The 21,163-nt window shown below is 48.9% G+C and overlaps 1 protein-coding gene across 3 annotated transcripts in view; it reads left to right on the top strand.

Annotated features, from left to right (window-relative positions):
• LHFPL4 (LHFPL tetraspan subfamily member 4) overlaps positions 1 to 20,211 on the top strand; it is a 56,457-nt gene extending 36,246 nt beyond the window's left edge. For 2 of the 3 annotated variants that reach the window (XM_058437227.1, XM_058437226.1), the window contains exons 3-4: positions 13,528 to 13,764; positions 16,128 to 17,237. In XM_058437227.1, coding sequence (XP_058293210.1) covers positions 13,528 to 13,764; positions 16,128 to 16,354 — 464 coding nt within the window. In that variant the 3' untranslated portion in view covers positions 16,355 to 17,237. Of the gene's footprint in view, positions 1 to 13,527; positions 13,765 to 16,127; positions 17,238 to 17,660 lie in introns of those variants that run through there. The other variant, XM_058437228.1, reaches the window with a different exon arrangement.
• Positions 20,212 to 21,163: the final 952 nt, after the last annotated feature.

Raw genomic sequence — 21,163 nt, 5'->3', positions numbered from 1 at the left:
GCAGTAAGCCATGATCGTGCCACTGCACTACAACCTGTTGATGAAGTAAGATTCTGTCTCAAAAAAAGAGAGAAAGAACGAGAGAGAAAGCAGAGAAACAAAAGTTAGAGCATCAGTTGAATTGAAAACAAGAAATCAATCAAGAAAATCGACAAAACCAAAGTTACTTTTTTGAAAAGATCAATAGTCCTCTACCCAGGTTAACTATGACAGAGAGAGAGAGAGAAACTCAAATTGCTAATATCAGAAATGAATAAAGAGGCCAGGTGCAGTGGCTCATGCCTGTAATTCCAGTACTTTGGGAGGCTGAGGCAGGCAGATTGCCTGAGGTCAGGAGTTCAAGACCAGCCTGGGCAACATGGAGAAGCCCCATCTCTACTAAAAATACAAGGAATTAGACGAGATGGTGGCATGCACCTGTAATCCCAGCTACTCAGGAGGCTGAGACATGAGAATTGCTTGAACCCAAAAGGCAGAGGTTGTAGTGAGCTGACATCGTGCCACTGAACTCCAGCTTGGGCAACAGAGAGAGAGACTCTGTCTCTAAATAAATAAATAAATAAACAAAAATTAGCTAATGTGGTGGTGAACACCTGTAATCCCAGCTACTTGGGGGGCTGAGGTATGAGAATCACTTGAACCCAAGAGGCAGAGGTTGCAGTGAGCCATTGTACTCCAGCCTAGGCGACAGAGTGAGACTCTGTTTCAAAGAAAAAAACAAAAGAAATGAACAAAGACACATCACTACAGATCTTGTGGACATAAAAAGGATAATAAAGAAATGCTTTTTTAAACAACTCTGTGAACACAAATTTGATAACCTAGATGAAATGGACCAATTCCTAGAAAGACATAATCTGCCAAAACTCACACAAGAAGAAATAGGCAATATAAATAAACCTATATCTATTGAATTAGTAATCAATAATCCTCCAAAAGAGAAAGCACCAGGCCCTGATGGGTTCACTGGTGAATTCTGCCAAACATTAAAGGAAGAAATTACAAGAATTCTTTACGTTATCTCTCAGAAAATAAGAACAGAGAGAAAACTTCCTAACTCATTTTATGAGGCCAGCATTACACTAATACTATAACTAGAGAAAGACATTACAAGGAAAAATAACCTATAGACCAATATCTCTCATGAACATAGACACAAAATCATCAACAAAATATTAGCAAGTCAAATCAATAATCTATAAAAAGAATGGTACACCGTGACCAATTGGGATTTATTCCAAGTATGCCAACCTGGTTTAGCATTAAAAAACAATTAATGTAATAGATCACATAAACAAGCTAAGGAAGCAAAATCACATGATTTTATCAGTAATCACAGAAAAAAAGCATTTGTTGGAATTTAACACCTATTCACAATAAAAACTCTCAATGAACTAGGAATGGGGGAAACTTTCTCAAGTTGACAAAAAAACCTGCAATAGACATTATATTTAATGGTAAGAAACTAAATGTTTTCCCACTAAGATCAAGAACAAGGCAAGGGTGTCCCCTCACCACTGCTTTTTGAAATAATGCTGGAAGTCCTTAATGCAATAAGAAAAGAAAAGGAAATAAAAGGAATACAGATTGGGAAGGAAGAAGTAAAACTATCTTTGTTTGTAGATGATATGATTATCTATGTAGAAAATCCCAGAGAATCAACCAAAAGAAAAAAAAAAAAACCCAACCTCCTATAGCAAGATTGCAGAATACAAGGTCAATATAGAAAAGTTAATCATTTTCCTATGTACCAGAAATGAACAAGTGGATTTTTTTTTCTTTTTTGAGACAGAGTCTAGTTCTGTTGCCCTGTCTGGAGTGTAATGGCTCAATCATAGCTTACTATGGCCTGGGCTCAACCAGTCTTCCCACCTTAGCCCCCTGAGTAGCTGGGAACATGCCACCACACCTGGCTAAATTTTTTCATTTTTTGTACAGACAGGGTCTCTGTCTGTTTCTCAGACTGGACAAAGTGAAATGAAAAACACAATATTATTCTAATTACAACCCCCAAAATGAAATATTTAGGTATAAATCTAATAAAATATGTACAAGATTTATATAAGAAAAATTACCAAACTCTAGTGAAAGAAATAGAAGAAGAGCTAAAATAAAGGGAAATATATACCATGTTCATGGGTAGGAAGACTCATTATTTTCAAGATGTTTGTTCTTGCCAACATGATCTTTAGATTCAATGCAATCTCAATCACAATCCTGGCAAGTTATTCTGTCCATATTAGCAAACCGATTTTAAAGTTTATATGGAGAGGCAAAGGACCCAGAATAGCCATACAATATTCAAGGAGAACAAAATCAGAGGATTGATACTACTGCCACTTCAAGACTTACTAAGACTTACTATAAAGCTATAGTAATTAAGAGTGTGTGAGCTGGGCATGGTGCCTCATGCCTGTAATCCCAGAACTTTGGGAGGGTGAGGCAGGCGGATCGCCTGAGGTCAGGAGTTCAAGACCAACCTGGGCAACGTGGCGAAACCCTGTCTCTACTAAAAATATAAAAAATCAGCCCGGTGTGGTGGCGGGCTCCCCTAATCCCAGCTACTCGGGAGGCTGAGGCTGGAGAATCACTTGAACCCAGGTGGTGGAGGTGGAAGTAAGCCAAGATCGAGCTACTGCACTCCAGCCTGGGAACAAGACTCCCATCTCAAAAAAAAAAAAAAAAAAAAAGAGTGTGTGGCTGGACGCAATGGCTCATGCCTGTAATCCCAGCACTTTGAGAGGCCAAGGTGGGTGGATCACCTGAGGTCAGGAGTTCGAGACCAGCCTAGCCAACATCGTGAAACCCCATCTCTACTAAAATTACAAAAATTAGCCAGGCTTGGTGGTGTGTGCCTGTAGTCTCAACTACTCAGGAGGCTGAGGCTGGAGAATTGCTTGAACCTGGGAGGTAGGGGTTGCAGTGAGCCTAGATCACGCCACTGTACTCTAACCTGGGCAACAGAGTGAGACTCCACTGTCTCGAGAAAAAAAAAAAAAAGACAGTGTGATACTGGTGAAAGAATGGGCAAATTGATTGATAGGACAGAATGGAGAGCCCAGAAACAGACCCACATAAATACAGTCAGTTGATCTTCGACAAAGGCTCAAAGGCAGCACAATGGAGAAGAGATAGTCTCTTTAACAAATGGTGCTGGAACAACTGAATATCCACATGCAAAATAATAATAATAATAATATGGACATAGAGCTTACACTCTTCAAAATATTTCACAGACATAAATGTGAAACCTATGAAACTCATAGAAAATAATGTAGGGAAAAAAAGCTAGATTGCCTTGGGTTTGGCAATGACTTTTTAGATACAACACTGAAGGCCCAATTCGTGAAAGAAAATGTTGGTAAGCTGGACTTCATTAAAGTTAAAAAGTTCTGCTGTCAGAGACACAGTCGAGTGAATGAAAAGACAAGCCACATACTGGGAGAAAATCTTTGCAAAAGACATATCTGGGCCGGGTGCCGTGGTTCACACCTACAGTCCCTGCACTTTGGGAGGCTGAAGTGGGTGGATCACTTGAGGCCAGGAGTTTGAGACTAGCCTGGCCAACATGGCAAAACCCCATCTTTACTAAAAATACAAAATTTAGCCAGGCATGGTGGCATGTGCCTGTAGTCCCAGCTACATGGGAGGCTGAGGCAGAAAATTGCCTCAGGAGGTAGAGGTTGCAGTGAGCCGAGATCGTCCCACTCCAGCCTGGGTGACAGAGGGAGACTCCCTCTCAAAAAAAAAAAGACATATCTGATAAAGGACTGTTATCTAAAATATACAAAGAACTCTTGAGGTGGGGTGTGGTGATTCACAACTGTAGTCCCAGCACTTTGGGAGGCCGAGGCGGTCAGATCACCTGTGGTCAAGTTTGAGACCAGCCTGGCCAACATGGTAAAACCCCGTCTCTACTAAAAATACAGAAATTAGCCAGGTGTGGTAGAGCATGCCTGTAGTCCCAGTTACTTGGGAGGCTGAGGCAGGAGAATTGCTTGAACCTGAAAGGCAGAGGTTGCAGTGAGCTGAGATCGCACCCCTGAACTCCAGCCTGGGCAACAGAGTGAGACTCCATCTCAAAAAAATTTAAAAAAGAACTCTTAAAACTCAAAAATAAGAAAAGAAACAACCTAATTAAAAATTGGGCAAAAGACCTTAACAGACACCCCAAGGAAGATATACAGATGGCATGTTAGCATATGAGAAGATGTTCCACATCATATGCATCTGGGAAATACAATTTCAAACAACAATGAGCTAGCACTACATACTTATTAGAATGGCCAACATCCAGAACACTGACACCAAATGCTGGTAGGATGTGGAGCAACAGGAACTCTCATTCCTTGCTGGTGGGAATGCAAAATGCTATAGTCATTTGGAAGGCATGTTGGCAGTTTCTTATAAAAATAAATTTACTCTTACCATATGACCCAGCAATCATACACCTTGGTATTTACCCTAAGGAGTAAAAAACTCATGTCTACACAAAAACCTCCACATAGATATTTACATCAGCTTTATTAATGATTCCCAAAATTTGGAAGCAACCAAGATATTCTTCAGTAGGTGAATGTATAAATAAACCATGGCATATCCAGAATATAGAATATTATTGAGCACTAAAAAGAAATGAACTATGAAGCCATGAGGAGATATGGAGGAACCTTAAATGCATATTACTAAGTCCCAGTCTGAAAAGGCTACATACAGTATGATTACAATTACGTGACATTCTGGAAAAGGCGAAAGTATGGAGGCAGTGAAACCCTCAGCGTGGTTGCCCAGGGTTGGGAGGAGGAAGGGATGAATAGGCAGAGCACAGAGGATTTTTTAGGGCAGTGAAAATACCCTGTATGATATACTACAATGGTACATAAACGTCATTACACATTTGTCAAAACTCATAGAACGTACAGCACCAGGAGTAATACTTAATGTGAACTATGATCTTTGGGTGATAATGTGTCAATGTTGGCTCATCTGTTGTAATAAATATGCCACCCTGGTGGGGGATGTCGATAGTGAGGGAGGCTGTGCATTTGTAGGGTCAGGGACTGGATGGGAAATCTTTGAATATTTTTTTTTTTTTTTTTTTTTTTTTTGAGACGGAGTCTGGCTCTGTCGCCCAGGCTGGAGTGCAGTGGCGCGATCTTGGCTCACTGCAAGCTCCGCCTCCCAGGTTCACGCCATTCTCCTGCTTCAGCCTTCGGAGTAGCTGGGACTACAGGCGCCCGCCACCGCGCCCGGCTAATTTTTTGTATTTTTTTAGTAGAGACGGGGTTTCACTGTGGTCTCGATCTCCTGACTCGTGATCCACCCGCCTTGGCCTCCCAAAGTGCTGGGATTACAGGCGTGAGCCACCGTGCCCGGCCAATCTTTGAATATTTTACTCAATTTTGCTGTGAACCTAAAACTACTCTTTAAAAAAGCCTATTTAAAAATTGATAGGATTATACTATATACAGTATTCTGTACCTTGACTGCCTTTATTTTTAAATTTTTTGTGGAAACAAGAGTCTTGCTATGCTGGTCTTGAACTTCTGGGCTCAAGTGCTCCTCCCACCTCAGCCTCCCAAAGTACTGGGATTACAGGCTTGAGCCACCGCTAGTGACCTTCTTTTTATTTATTAATATATCTTAGAAGATCATGACAACATATACAATTGTACCCCATTCAATCAAATGGATTAATACTATGCCATGGCATAGATACCACCATAAGTTATATAGCCAGATGCCTCTTGGTAGACATGTTTTTGGTCCCTTGTTATAGATGGTGGTGCAGTGAACACCCTTGTATTCATCCTTTGTGTATAATCAAGGGTATAGCCATAAGATAAAGTTGAGTCAAGGCGTAAGTACATTTACAAGAGTGCACGTGCCACCGTTACACCCCAAAACCAGTGGAGATGTCCTACCATTACAGTCGATGATGGTGACCACTCAGTCTACCTTGTGGCTTGAGAAGTAGGTATCACCAAGAGGTGAAGGGACTTGCCCAATGACACACAGTTAAATGATTTTTCCCAGTAAATACACATGATACAAAATTCAAAAAGAATACAACATTATGCCAGTTAGGACTAGGTTTGACTGCATGTGAAATGAAAAACCAAAATAATTGCAGTTTAATGACCCAAGGCTGGGTGCAATAATTTACATCTATAATCCCAGCAATTTGGGAGGCCAAGGTGGGAGGATCATTTGAGGCCAGGAGTTCAAGACCACCCTGGGCAACATAGCAAGACCCTGTCTTTACCAAAATAATTTTTAATTAGCTGAGCATGGTGGCAAATACCTGTGGTCCCAGCTGCTTGGGAGGCTGAGGTGGGAGAAGCGCCTGAGCCCAGGAGTTCAAGGATGCAGTGAGCCATGATCCCACCACTGCACTCCAGCCTTGGTGACAGAGCAAGACCTTGTCGCAAAAACAAAATAAAATAAAATAAATGACCCAAGGTTATTATCTCTTATATAAAACAAATGTCCAGGCCGGGCGTGGTGGCTCATGCCTGTAATCCCAACACTTTGAGAGGCCGAGACAGGCAGATCACGAGATCAAGAGATCGAGACCATCCTGGTTAACACGGTGAAACCCCATCTCTACTAAAAATACAAAAAAATTAGCTGGACGTAGTGGTGGGCGCCTGTAGTCCCAGCTAATCGGGAGGCTGAGGCAGGAGAATGGCGTGAACCCAGGAGGCAGAGCTTGCAGTGAGCCGAGATCGCGGCCACTGCGCTCCAGCCTGGGAGACTGAGCGGGACTCTATCTCCAAAAAAAAAAAAAAACCCCAAAAAACAAAAAAAACAAATGTCCTAGAGTGAGGCAGTCCAGAGCTGGTATGCTAGCCCCTGAAGTCATTAGCAACTTCCTGCTTTATGATCACCACTCCTGGGGTATAGCCCCTATCTTTATTGTCAGAGATGCCTGCTAGATTCCTGACCATCACATCTGCATTCCAGGCAGCTGAATGGAGAGATGGATGAAGAAAAATGGGACAAAGAGTACCCGGTAGCATCCTTATAAATCTATTTATATAAAGTTGTTTCCTTAACGCCACAAAACACATCTACGTGTATTTTGCTTAGTCATATGGTCACATCTAACTGCAAGAGAGGTTGGAAAATGCAGTCTTTATTCTCTACAGTCAAGGTCTTAGCTAAAAATTGAGGGTTCTAAATACTAAGGGAGAAGGGATGAATAGATATTGTGGCAAGCTATTTGTCTCGTCATGGTTAAATTGCAAAAAAATAAACTTACCTCCTTCCCAGGCAGCCATTGTTAACATTTTTTGAATGTCTAGAAAAAGTCCTTTGTTCAGGATTATTTTCCCACTCTGCCAAGAGTCACCATGACCTGCTCACACTCCACCCTTACAAAATTGCCGTGCCACTTCTCATCTCCCATTTGATTCTCACAGAAGCTCTATGAAATGGGTTGGGCAAATGTCATGATCCTCATTTCATAGGGGAAGAAACTGAGGCCCAGAGGGGGAAACTGACTGCCTAAAATAGCCATGTAGGCTGGGCGCGGTGGCTCACGCCTGTAATCCCAGCACTTTGGGAGGCCAAGGTGGGCGGATCACGAGGTCAGATCGAGACCATCCTGGCTAACACGTGAAACCCCGTCTCTACTAAAAATACAAATAATTAGCCAGGCATGGTGGCGGGCACCTGTAGTCCCAGCAACTCGGGAGGCTGAGGCAGGAGAATGGTGTGAACCTGGGAGGCAGAGCTTGCAGTGAGCCTAGATTGCACCACTGCACTCCAGCCTGGGTGACAGAACAAGACGCCGTCTAAAAAAAAAAAAAAGTGAAACAAACAAACAAAAAATCGCCATGTAAAGGATGGAGCCAAGCCTCCTGTGGAGGCAGGACAAAGTGGGGTGTGTTTCCCAAACACTGGACACATGCAAGATGCATCGGGCAGCCAGTGGTGAGCACATGGTTCCATTTCCAATTTCTTCCATAACTTTAAGGAGAAAGTTTCAGTTTGGTGCTAATGCGTCTTTAACTCCTCTCACACTTACTAATAGGTCTTTTAAACAAAGAGAAATTAGCCCTCAGGCTCAGAGCACTCGGCAGGCAAAAGTATCTAGCTAGATTCTAAGAACATTGTTTTGATTTCATTATACCTATATTTATAGTGTTTTTCTATTTATGTCAAATGATCCTGGTTTCCTTTTCTTTTAAATTTACTTTTTAAGTAAATGCATCTAAGTTAAAAAGTGAGTTTATTCAAAGAAAAACATGCAGTAAGGAACTATCTGTGCTTGAATACAGATTCCCTCACTTACAAGCTATGTGACATTGGGTAAGACACTTGGTGCCTCTGAGCCTCAGTTTCCTCATTCGTATAATGAGGGTGGTATTTTTTCCCACCTCATGGCTTTTTTTTTTTTTTTTTTTTTGAGATGGAGTCTAGCTCTGTCGCCCAGGCTGGAGTGCAGTGGTGTGATCTCCGCTCACTGCAAGCTCCATCTCCTGGGTTCACACCATTCTCCTGCCTCAGCCTCCCGAGTAGCTGGGACTACAGGCGCCCGCCACCACACGCGGCTAATTTTTTGTGTTTTTAGTAGAGATGGGTTTTCACCGTGTTAGCCAGGATGGTCTCGAACTCCTGACCTCGTGATCCACCGCCTCGGCCTCCCGAAGTCCTGGGATTACAAGTGTGAACCACCCTGCCCGGCCGAATTTTTTTAATTAGTAATAGGATTAAATGAGATAATGAAAGTCAGAAACTTAGCACCCTGGCACATAGTTAAGTACTCAACACTATTTATTTATTTATTTACTTATTTATTTATTTTTGAGATGGAGTCTTCCTCTGTCACCCAGGCTGGAGTGCAGTGGTGCAATCTTGGCTCACTGCAACCTCTGTCTCCTGGGTTCAAGCAATTCTCCTGCCTCAGCCTCCTGAGTAGCTGGGATTACAGGCATGTGCCACCAAGCCCAGCTAATTTTTGTATTTTTAGTAGAGATGGGGTTTCACCATGTTGACCAGGCTGGTCTTGAACTCCTGACCTCAGGTGATCCACCTGCCTTGGCCTCTCAGAGTGCTGGGATTACAGGCATGAGCCATCGCGCCCGGCCACTCAACACTATTTTTAGCAATAGTATCACAATATTAAAAATATTAACATTGTTCATCTTAGTTTTGTCATAACACCTCCTGGCTGCTTGGAGCAGAGAAAGTCAGTAGGACTGTGGGGTAGCTGGATAGAGATCTCTCATCCTGGAGCCTCTGCCCCTACACCAGTGGTTTTCCGCCAGGGATAATCCCCTACATTAGGGTTTTTTTTTTTTTTTGAAACCATGTCTTGCTCTGATGCCTAGGCTGTAGTGCAATGGTGCAATTTTGGCTCACTGCAGCCTTTATTTTCTGGCTCAAGCGATCCTCCCACCTCAGCCTCCTGAGGAGCTGGGACTACAAGTGCATGCCACCATGTACTTGTGGTTTTCACCATGTTGCCCCAGGCTGGTCTTAAACTCCTGGCCTCAAGTGATCCTCCCACCTCGGCCTCCCAAAGTGCTGGGACTACAGGCATGAGCCACCCATACCCAACTGACATTTTTTAATCAGTATTGACTGGGTTTGGTGTGCCCCTGGCATCTGGCGGGTAGAGGCCAGGGATGATGCTAAGTATCCCACAGTGCATTGGTTGGCCCCTCATGAAGAATCATCTAGCTTGAATGTCAAAAGCATTGAGGCTGAGAAATCTTGTGCCATCCTGTACCCGTGTATGTGCCTAGCAGCAGCTGGCTCTTCAGCCAGCTCATTATTCCAAAAGAGGCTTGAGCTTGGAACCCAAAAGCCTCAGCCTCAGTTTCTTCATCCAGCAAATGGGAACACTGAACCCTACCTTATCTGCAGTCATTCCATCTCCTGATGGTTGGCCCTCTTGGGCACTTCCCTGGCCTAGGCTATCTCTACTGGTCCCTTTCTGTCTTTCCCCTAGGTGCAAGGAACCCATCTAATTGGCTTTTCATATGTTTGACTTCTGATATTTCCCATTCCCAGAGTGGCCTCTGTGGCCCCACAGCCACCATCTGAAACCCTGCAGCGTGAGTGCCCCAGCCATCTCTGAGTACCCCTGTTATTGTGGGCGGCAGCTGCTAGTCTTTTTCCATTGCACGCCTTGACATGTGTAACTCTTCTATTTATGTGTTGACTTGTTGGCTGTATTCCTTCCCACATGCCTCTGCCCTGAAGACAGACACCCAGCCTGCTGTCCTCGGCACACTGCACAGTGCCTGGCACATAGTGGGCATGCAGGAATGTATTTGTGGGATCTTTGAGGTGAGAGGCAAAAAGAGAGGATAAGGTGAGGGAATAGATATAGAGAAGGGAGAAAAGAAATAGAGAGAAGGAGGGAGTTGAATGAATATTAAATGCTGAGAGATCTAAATAAAGGGGAAAGCGGGAGGGGCGGGGGTCCAGACTGAGACTTGAGCACAAGGTAGACAAGCCGGGGCGGGGGGCGGTGGGTGCGAAGAAAGATGAAAAGGGCGGGGAAGAGAAAGGAATGGAGACACAGAAAGAGAGAGAGAGACAGAGGCAGAAAGAACGTGCAGGCGGAAAGCAAAAGGAAGAAAACCTCCCTGAGGCCTCAGTGCTCAGGTTGCGGAGGGGAGGAGGACCGCCCACAGGAGCCAGCGCTGCGCAGCTTGGAGCGCCGGGATGCAGGCGCGGTTTCCATGGAGACGGGGATGCTCCCGGCGGGAGCCACCGACTGCTGCAGGACCCGCGCCTCTGGCACCTTGGGAGTGGACGACCAGAGAGGTGGCAAAGGGACGGTGTGGGTTTGCCCCCTTCTTGGGCTCGTTCCCACTCCTGCCTCTTGCTGAGATTTAGAGCCCGGGAATAGGGAGGCAGGAGCGCACCCGCCTGGGAAAGGGCCCTGGGGACTCCGAGGGCAGGGGAAGGACTGGGGCTGAGACCACTCCTCGCCCTGCCCCGTTCCTTCCTTGGCGTTTGACCCTCCTTTCCTTTCAGATAGGGTCCTGGAGGGTCTGGCAAAGTGCAGCGCTATGTGGAGAGATGATGGCCAGGCCTTCTCCGCAGGCCCCTCTTCCTTCTCCTGCCCTGTTAATGCTGGAGCATCAGGGCTCAGTCCTAAGCCTTCTCTTCAGTTTCCACCGTGTCCAGTCCTCGGGATTTAAATACCTGAAGTGCCCACAGTTCCGAAATTTGCATGTCCAGCCCTGGTTTTCCCCTGAGCTCTGGCCTGTTCAAAGTTGCTAATTCTTTAACTCATCCAGCTTGTTCCTGCCGCAGGGCTTTGCTTTTGCCATTCCCTTTGGCTGCAACTCTTTTCCCAGCCCTTAGGTGGCGAGTTCCACTGGAGTGGATAATTGACTTGGAGGAGGAGCATTGGTGGGAGGAGGAGCCCTGCTGCAGTGTCTGTTCGACCACAGAATTGTGGAAGAGGAGCACGTGTTGGGGAGAGGGGGAGGACTGGCTGGAATCTGGCAGTGCCACGATGGGGAGGAGGGCCCACTCCGTTGGAAGCCAGAAGAGGCTGAGGCCTGGGAACATTCCCTCCATTGTAGATGTGGGAGGGAGCTGGCACAGCCAAGGGCCCCTTCCCACCCTGGGGACTAGATGGGCCAGGTGGACAGTGGGCAGAGCTGACCATCACCCCCACTTTGCATTGCTGTCATCTAAAACCCAGGCTAAGCACGCTGTGGGCCTGGTGCAGGCTCAAGGTCCCCACGGTTCCAAACAGAGCCCTATGGAACCTTTGGGTCTCAGATACAGTAACCCAAATGTTGGCAAGACTGGCAGTACAAGGGCCCCATCAAGCCGGTGATGCAGAGCTGGTGGAGGGGAAGACCCCATCTCTACAGTGGCCTGCTGAATCTGGGGGTTCTGACTACCTTGTGATGTGGCAGGTGCCACTCTCCAAGCCAGTCACTGTTACCAGAGGAACGCAATGTGCTGATCAGCTCAGGCTTGGGTCTTATCCACTAGGCTAAGTGCTGGCCAAGGGCCCACCTGGGCCGGGATTGGGACAGGTGGGTTGCTAAATCCAAAGCAGGTGGATGCTAGCTAGGGAACCATTGCCAAGGCCCTTCTGAGCCTGCTCCTTCTCTTCCTCTTTGCCTTTGTCCTCCCAACCTGAAACCAACTCTCCAAATTACTTTCTTATTTGTGTAATTATTACTTTTGGTGTTATGACTGGTTTTGATAACAGCCAAGATTTACCCAGAACTTACTGTACCAGGCACTTTACATTTTGCTGCCTTCCATAATCTTTACAACCACTTGAGGAAACCATCATTATCCCCATTGTACAGATGAGGAAACTGAGGCTTAAAGATGAAGGAACTTGCTCAGTGTGGCATATCTAGAAAATAGCTGAGCCAGGATTTGAGACCCAGCCTTCTTAATCACTTTGCTATTATGTACCTCTCTCCACACTACATTGCAAGCTCCATGCAGCTAAAATCCAAGTCTCCCCACCCTCCAGGCCTGGTCTAGTGCCTGACATATGGTAGGCCCTGGATAAATGCTACCTGAGTGCCCGGCACTGTGCTAAGTGTTTTGCACGCATTACTTCATTTAATCCTCCTAATTGCCCTTGAGGTAAGTACAATGGTATTGACTGAAACAGGCCTGTTCAGGTTCAGCGGCATCCCCCAAGGTCATACAGCCAAGTTAGGGGAAGAACTAGGCTAAGTCCTATCATTGGCACTCCATAGTCTGTGCTCTTAGCAAAGTGCTCAACTGCATGAATGAAAGTGTATTCTAGCATCGTGAATAAAAAGGAAAATGATGCCCAATAAACGTTTGATGGGTGAAGGACAAGAATTTAAAAAATAACAATGAGGGCAGGTGTGGTGGCTCACTCCTATAATCCCAACACTTTGGGAGGCCGAGGCGGGCAGATCACTTGAGGTCAGGAGTTCGAGACCAGCCTGGCTGGTGAAACCTCGTCTCTACTAAAAATACAAAAATGAGCCGAACATGGTGGGAGGCACCTGTAGTCTCAGCTACTCAGGAGGCTGAGGCAGGAGAATTGCTTGAGCCGGGAGGTGGAGGTTACAGTGAGCCTAGATCATGCCATTGCACTCCACCCTGGGCAACAGAGCGAGACCCCATCTCAAAATAAATAAATAAATAAAATAATAATAATAATGAGGATGGGAGAGATGGGAGAGGAAGTTGGTCCCGATGCTAGAGGAAGTTGAAGGAGGTGGCTGTGGGTGGCTATGTTCTCATATTCCCAGAATGCTTCCTGGAGGAGGAGTTGATCTGATGGGGAAGGGACAGGGCATTGCGGGTTCCAGAAAGTTTCTGCTACCCATCCTAGACCTCTTTCTCTCTCTCTTTTCCCTGCCCCTGCCGTCTCTTTCTCCCGCCCCTGCCCTCTCTTTCTCCGTCTCTGGAAGTGGATAACAAGCATGTGGTTGGGTTGATGTGCCCTCAATAGGGTGGGGCCCAGACTGCGGACACTAGGGAGTAATGATCTTTTCTCTTCCTTCCTGACCGTGGTGGTGGGCCCGGTGCTCTGCCCCTCAGCTCTGTGCCTCGTCCTGGGCTGCATGATCTTTCCTGACGGCTGGGACGCCGAGACCATCCGGGACATGTGTGGGGCCAAGACGGGGAAGTACTCCCTGGGGGACTGTTCAGTGCGCTGGGCATACATCCTGGCCATCATCGGCATCCTCAACGCCCTCATCCTCTCCTTCCTCGCCTTCGTGCTGGGCAACCGGCAAACAGACCTGCTGCAGGAGGAGCTCAAGCCGGAGAACAAAGGCGAGTGTGCTGTGGGCTGGGGGGCAGCGGCGGGAGCCAGGCCTGCTCCTGGGAGGCAGGATAATTTCAAATAAAAGGAGTAAGAGGGTTGCATGAATTGGAAACCCTGGCTGGGCGTGGTAGCTCACGCCTATAATCCCAGCACTTTGGGAAGCCAAGGCAGGTAGATCGCTTGAGCCCAGGAGTTCAAGAGCAGCCTGGCCAACATGGTGAAATCCCCTCCCTAAAAAAATACAAAAACTGGGCCGGGCACGGTAGCTCATGCTTGTAATCCCAGCACTTTGGGAGGCAGAGGTGGGTGGATCATGAGGTCAGGAGATCCAGACCATCCTGGCTAACACGGTGAAACCCTGTTTCTACTAAAAATACAAAAAAATTAGCTGGGCATGGTGGCGGGCACCTGTAGTCCCAGCTACTTGGGAGGCTGAGGCAGGAGGATGGCGTGAACCCAGGAGGCGAAGCTTGCAGTGAGCCGAGTTGCGCCACTGCACTCCAGCCTGGGAGACAGCGAGACTCTGTCTCAAAAAAAGAAAAAGGCCGGGCGCGGTGGCTCACGCTTGTAATCCCAGCACTTTGGGAGGCCGAGGCGGGCGGATCACGAGGTCAGGAGATCGAGACCACGGTGAAACCCTGTCTCTACTAAAAAATACAAAAAATTAGCCGGGTGTGGTGGCGGGCGCCTGTAGTCCCAGCTACTCGGAGAGGCTGAGGCAGGAGAATGGCGTGAACCCGGGAGGCGGAGCTTGCAGTGAGCCGAGATTGCACCACTGCACTCCAGCCTGGGCGACAAAGCGAGACTCCGTCTCAAAAAAAAAAAAAAAAAAAAAAACCCAAAAACTAGCTGGATGTGGTGGCAAGTGCCTGTGGTCTCAGCTACTCAGGAGGCTGAGGTGGGAGGATCACCTGAGCCTGAGAAGGTTGAGGCTGCAGTGAGCTGTGATTGTGCCACTGCGCTCCAGCCTGGACTACAGAGTGAGAGGCTATCTCAAAAAAAAAAAAAAAAAAAAAAAAAAGAAAAGAAAAGAAAAGAAAAAAAGAAACCTGCCTGACAGTACAACCACCTTTTAAATGATTTGATGTTCTCCCTCAGATCTGATCATTTGCCTGTGACCCAGCAAACCCACCTCAGGTACAAACCCATGAGAAGCGTTCAAGGGTGCTGGTGGCCGCAGCTTCACTGTAGCAAACAGCTATCAACAGCCCAATGGCCGTGGACAGGAGGCCAGATAAATACATGTGACATGTTCACATCACAGAGCAGCTCACAGCCGTGAAAATGTCACACTTCAGTTATATGTACCACAGTGGATGTATCTCAGCAATATAATATTGAGGGGAAAAAAAAAAAAAAAAACAAGTTCCAGAAGATGACAGAGTGATATATTTACTGAGCTCGAAATTAAGCAAAACTAAGCAATGTATTGTTTAAACACACATGTATTTGTGGCAATATTTTTTTTTTTTTTTTGAGATGGAGTCTCACTCAGTTGCCCAGGCTGGAGTGTAGTGGCGCGATCTCCGCTCACTGCAAGCTCCGCCTCCCGGGTTCACACCATTCTCCTGCCTCAGCCTCCTGAGTAGCTGGGACTACAGGCATCCACCACCACGCCCGGCTAATTTTTTGTATTTTTCGTAGAGACGGGGTTTCACCGTGTTAGCCAGGATGGTCTCGATCTTCTGACCTCGTGATCTGCCCACCTCGGCCTCCCAAAGTACTGGGATTACAGGCATGAGCCACCGCGCCCAGCTGTGGCAGTATATTTTTTAAAAAAGCAAAGAAATAATAAATATGAAAGGTAGGATGATGGTCATCTGTGGTTATGATGGAAGGGGAGGAAGTCAAGTGTATGAGCTGGAGCATGGAGGTATATGCAAATTATGGGTAGAGTTAGAGTCCTTTTTTTTTTTTTTTTCTTGAGACAGAGTCTTGCTCAGTTGCCCAGGCTGGAGTGCAGTGGCATGGTCTCGGCTCACTGCAGCCTCCAGCTCCTGGGTTCAAGTGATCCTCTTGCTTCAGCCTCTTGCTCTTGAGTACCTGGGATTACAGGCATGTTGCCACCACACCCACCTAACTGTTGTATTCTTAGCCTCCCAAAGTGTTGGGGTTACAGGCATGAGCCACCACACCCGGCTGAGTTATAGTTATTGAATGGTGAGCTCACCAGTGTTTATTATTGTATTTTTTTAAAGAGATTGGGGGAGGGGGTCTCCCTCTGTTGCTCAGGCTGGAGTGCGGTGGTGCAATCATAGCTCACTGCAGCCTCAAACTCCTGGGCTTAAGCAATTCTGGACCCTAGCCTCCTGAGTGGCTGGGACTACAGGCATGCGCCACCACGCCTGACTAATTTTTGTATTTTTTGTAGAGACGAGGTTTCCCCATGTTGCCCAGGCTGGTCTTGAACTCCTGGCTTCAAGCAATCCTTCCGCCTTGGCCTCCCAAAGTGCTGAGATTACAGGTGTGAGCCACCTTACCTGGCACATTGTATGCTTTATAATTAGTGTATTGCATATAAACTTTCATATATATCAAGTAGCATTAAATACAATAAAGAAAAAAGACCAGGTTCAGAGAACTCCAGAGCTCCAGTAACTTGCCCAAAGTCACTTAAGTGGTGAAGGCAGAATCTGAACCCAGGTCCAAGTCCAAAATCCAAGCTCTTCCCCTCTGTCATGCTGCCTGTCTCAACCTGGTGAAGCCAGAGATTTCCTGCACGGCTTTGGGAGCTCTCCTGGAATGCTGATCTGCTAACCTGTACTCAGAGGCAGGTTCTAAATACCTGATGCAGGCCTTCAAACCCCGGGATTTCTGTGGTTTTGGTGTGAAGTCAAGGCCTGCCCTCTGGCGGCAGCTTTCAGAAGTGCAAGACTAAGACAGATCCGGCCTTTCTCAAGAAGGGGTGTGGGGATGTGACTGATGTGAAGTGGGCTCCCTCAGTGTCCTTCTCCTCCCTTCCCAAAGCCCCCTAACAACTCGGTGTTAAAAATCGATGTAAAGGAGCCCCAGTTTTCCTCCCTTCAGTGTCCAGGGAGTCTCCGTCCCTCACTGGGAGTTCAAGATGAGTGAGCCTCCCACTTCAGTTTTAACCCAAAGACCTCCGAGTCAAAAGCCATGGCGCGCACCTGTGGTCTCAGCTACAGGCTGAGGCAGGAGGATCGCTTGAGCCCACACGTTCAAGACCAGCCTGGGCGATGTAACAAAACCCAGTTTCTATTAAAAAGAAAGAAATGTATGTATATTTTTAAAGAAGACCTCTGGAACCAAAGAAAAAATAATTGCTTCCATTTCCAGCATATTCTACGACCAAACACTGCCAAGACCTTGGCTGTCATTATTTGTCTCTTTTTGACCCTTTGGAATTACCCTGTGAGGTAGGCTATGATCCTCATTTTGCAGATGAGAAAATCGGGGCTCAGAGAGGTTAAATGGCTTGCTCAAGGCCATCCTGCTGGTCAGGTGAGGCTGGGATTTCAGCGCTTGTGCAGTCTGTCCCTCTGACCTTTTTTTTTGAGATGGAGTTTCACACTTTTTGCCCAGGCTGGAGTGCAGTGGTGCAATTTTGGCTCACTGCAATCTCTGCCTCCTGGGTTTAAGCGATTCTCCTGCCTCAGCCTCCCAAGTAGCTGGAATTACAGGCATGCACCACCACGCCCGGCTAATTTTTTGTATTTTTGGTAGAGACAGGGTTTTGCCATGTTGATCAGGCTGGTCTTGAACTCCTTGACCTCAAGTGATCCACCCACTTCAGCCTCCCAAAGTGCTGGGATTACAGGCGTGAGCCACCGCACCCGGCCCCTCTGCCCACTTTTGCCCTGGGGAATGTGTAAGGAAAGCCTGAATGCCCCGGCAGCCTCTGACTTTCTCTAATTCTCTCTCCCTGTCTCTCTCTCTCTCTTAGATTTTGTTGGCTCTACAGTAAGCTCCGTGTTGCGGCCCGGGGGTGATGTCTCTGGATGGGGAGTCCTTCCCTGCCCCGTGGCTCACTCACAGGGACCCTGAAAGGCCAGGATCACAGCCCAGGAATTGGCATGACCTCAGCTTGTCCTGCCTCCTGCCCTCTTGTCACTCCATTCAAGCTCTGAGGGAAGACCCTGATCTCAGACTTACTTCTCACCGACTACCCTGCGAGCTCCAGGCTTTGAGGAGAGGAAATCCTGGATGTGGCCTGGGGGAGAAGAGAGGCCCTCCAAACCTTGGGAGGGTCTAATTCTTGCTCCTCCCTCAATTTGACCTAAGGGAGCCTGCATCCGCCTAGGCCCTTGGGCTTCTCCTCTCCTCTCTAGACTGGCCTGGAAGTCCCTGCAGATTCCCAGGGAGAGCGGAGCTGTAGTTCCAGCTCCCCAGGCCCCTTCAGTCTGGAGAGCTGCTGCCTGGCTGTATCCACACCTCTTCTGGTCCCTGCCTCTTCAAGAAATTTATTCTAGATACTGCCCCAGGGTGGGCTGGACTCTTTCCTACTTTTTTTTTTTCTTTGGCTGATGTCGGTTCCACCACATCTGCCACAAAGCTCCAGGTGCCACCAGTCTCCCCTGGGACCTCCTCTGCCCCATTCCAGCCTGCTCCCAGCTCGCCCTGAGTGAGAGCTACACCGAGGGACGCACAGGGCCCTGCTGTCAGCTGCAGACCGGGGCCCTGATCAGCCCAGAGTCAGAAAAGACCTTCAGGCTCTGGAGGTAGCGGGAGGGGGTACGTGGCCTTGGCAGTTGGAGCTTAGAAGCTGCTCAGCCTGGGCTGGCCTGGCCTCCTCTTCCTCTCTGCTGGAACATCTCGCCGATGACTGAGCCCTTGACCTTGGCCTCTTTTGCCCAGGCCTCCTCTCTGCTGAGATGTCTCACCAATGACTGGACCCTTGACCTTGGCCTGTTTTGTACAGCACAGACTTCTTGGCCCTGTTGTCAGGGTTGGGGTTGTGGAGGGGACCCCAGAGGTGGGGAGTTGGGGGATGCATTACCCCTTCTGCCCCTTTTCATGCCCTCCACACCCCAGGCATCTACCAAGGGTAGAGACTGTCTTGTCTCTTTGATACTTTTCTGCATAACTTGAACTTGCAGGTCATCTCTGAACAGGGTACCCCTGTCCCCCTTCCTAGGCCTTGTTACCCTGTCCCAGCCTCTTCCTCCTTCTGGCCCACCTCTCGCCTTGCGATATGCCCAGGGTCTGCACCTATGGGCAGTGCTTGGAGCCGAGGCATGAGTGTATGTGTATGTGGGTGAAATGTGTGTGCGTGTGTGCGCGCGTGTGAGCGTGTGTGTGTTGGGGGGCAGGTGAGAAGTTTCTCCCCCCTCCTCCCACTGTGGGGGCGTCTCCCTTCCCCTTGGCAGGGAGCAGGTGAGGGAGACTCCTGGTATTTTTTGAACACCCCTCATTCCCCTGTAGGTCTGGCGGCAGAGCCATCTCGCCCGGGGAGCCTCCCTGCCCTGGGGCCTGGACAGCTCCCCTCAGCGCTAGTTGCTGGTGCAGACCGGCTTCGTCCAGCGCCCCCTCCTGGCTGCCTGGACCTGCAGGGAAGGGGCGGCGCCCTGCAGGATGCTGGGGGAAGCCGCCTCGGGCCTCGGCGGTGGGGAGAGGGTCGCTTGAGCGCCATGTGTTTGCCAACCTTGTGTTCATTTCCACAGGACTTGGACCTGAGAGTTAGGGTTTCCAAGAAAGACCCTAGAAGTCCCCTGCCTGTCTCCCCACTCTGGACCCTAGCCGGAATCAGATGCTGGGACCTGGTGGGTTCCTGCCACCTGTAACTTACCAAGTCCCGACCCCACTCCTCCACTTACTCCTCCCGGGCAAAGCCTCCCCGCAGTGCTCTGGTCCCAGCGCTGGGCTCCCCTTTCCCGCCGGCGCCTTCCCGGGCAGTCCAGTCGGCCTGGGGTAGGGGTGCTGGGGGACAGAGGGTCCGAGTTAAATGCGGGAGGGTGCGGGAGTCCCGTGGGAGGGAGTTGGGGTAGGAGGGAGTTCCTCAAAGATGCAAACCAAAGCCCAGCGTTGGAGGGGGAGAGCAGAGTTAGGAGAGAGTGAGGGGAGGGGCGCAGCAAGCGACTGGGAATGGGGAAGACAGTGGGGTGAGGAGGAGAGAGGTGCAGAGACAGGGAGATGAGAGATGATTGGAGAAGGAGCGAGGGGGACGGATAGGCACAGAGAGAGATAGTGCGAGGAGGAGAGATCGAGAGAGACGGGGTAGAGGCGGAGAGAGATGAGAGACCAGCTGAGAGGCTGCCCGAGAGCCTGGGGTAGGGGAGGGGAGATGGATGAAAAGGCGGAAAAAGGACTTGGGAGCCGGGAAGAGGTAAATGGAGATGTGGGTTAGGGGGCAAGAATGGGATGCAGAGGAAGGAGAGGAGGATGAAGGAGCCAGGATGCGGGGCAGTGGGGAGGGGGTGCTGTCTGGGCGCTGGGTGAGGGGAGAGCTTGTTCCAAGGACGCCTGCCACCAGGTGTCCTTGCCACACCTTGTTCCCCAAGGACACCCACCAAACCTGTGCCCTTGTGCGGGGGTTAGAACTGACCCCTCAGAGGCTGGAGGCCCGGGGCACAGGCAGCCAAGGCCGCATCCTTTTGGGGAGAACTGGAGTGAAGGAAGCCACTTCAGAGGACATAGTGGGTCCAGCTGACTTAGGAGTGGGTCAGCGCCAGTAGGAGAAGAGGGAGGCTAGTTCCCTGGTGGGGTAGCCTGGCCACATTCCCATGCCACCGCACCGGGCCAGCTGCCGTCTTGGCAGAGCCAGGGGGAGATACACCAGGGAGTTTGGGGTCAGGAAGTCAGAGTTGTGTGGGCTGAAGTCTGCGGGAACCCCAGGGTGACACAGGCAAGGGATAGAAGTCAGAGTGGGGACCAAACCATAGACCGGGGCCCTGGGTTCTGCAGAGGTGTGGATGGGGCGGGTGGCAGGTGCTCCAGTGGGGGCCCCAGGTGAGGCCCTGATGGCTCTCCTGGGGCAATAAAGACATCATGGGAAGGGGGCTTTGTGGTTTGCCTCTGCTCTCATCGGGCGATCTGGCTTTAGCCTTCAGGAGGAGATAAGCAGAGATCAGTGCCTGTTTCTGACCCCAGGAGGGCCTTTTTGGGCTCCAACCTAGAGCCTTCCGGCTTCAGGTCCCAAGAGAAGTACCCCCCAACTGTGACCGGATCAAGGGTCTGCCATTGCCCGCTTTTCTCTGCCTGATCTGGGGACTCAGGAGAGGCCACGGCAGCCACAGCCTAGGGGTGGTTCAGTCCCTGGCCCACAGTGCTGGTCAGTTGAGTCATTCTGGGAACTGGGGCTTTGAAAACTTTCATCTTTGGGGACCGGTACCCATGAAGGAAAACTTTCCTGAGGGGGTGAGGACCAAAGAATCAAGATCCTTTTCAGGCCTAGCCAAGATGATGAGAACTTTTAGATAAGGCTGTGGGGAGAGTCCCTGGCCTTTTGAG

The sequence above is a fragment of the Hylobates moloch genome, unplaced genomic scaffold, assembly GCF_009828535.3.
Source record: "Hylobates moloch isolate HMO894 unplaced genomic scaffold, HMol_V3 SCAFFOLD_4, whole genome shotgun sequence".
Taxonomy (NCBI): Eukaryota; Metazoa; Chordata; class Mammalia; order Primates; family Hylobatidae; genus Hylobates; species Hylobates moloch.
The sequence above is the reverse complement of the archived record's forward strand: the minus strand, read 5'-3'. Positions and strand labels throughout refer to the sequence as shown.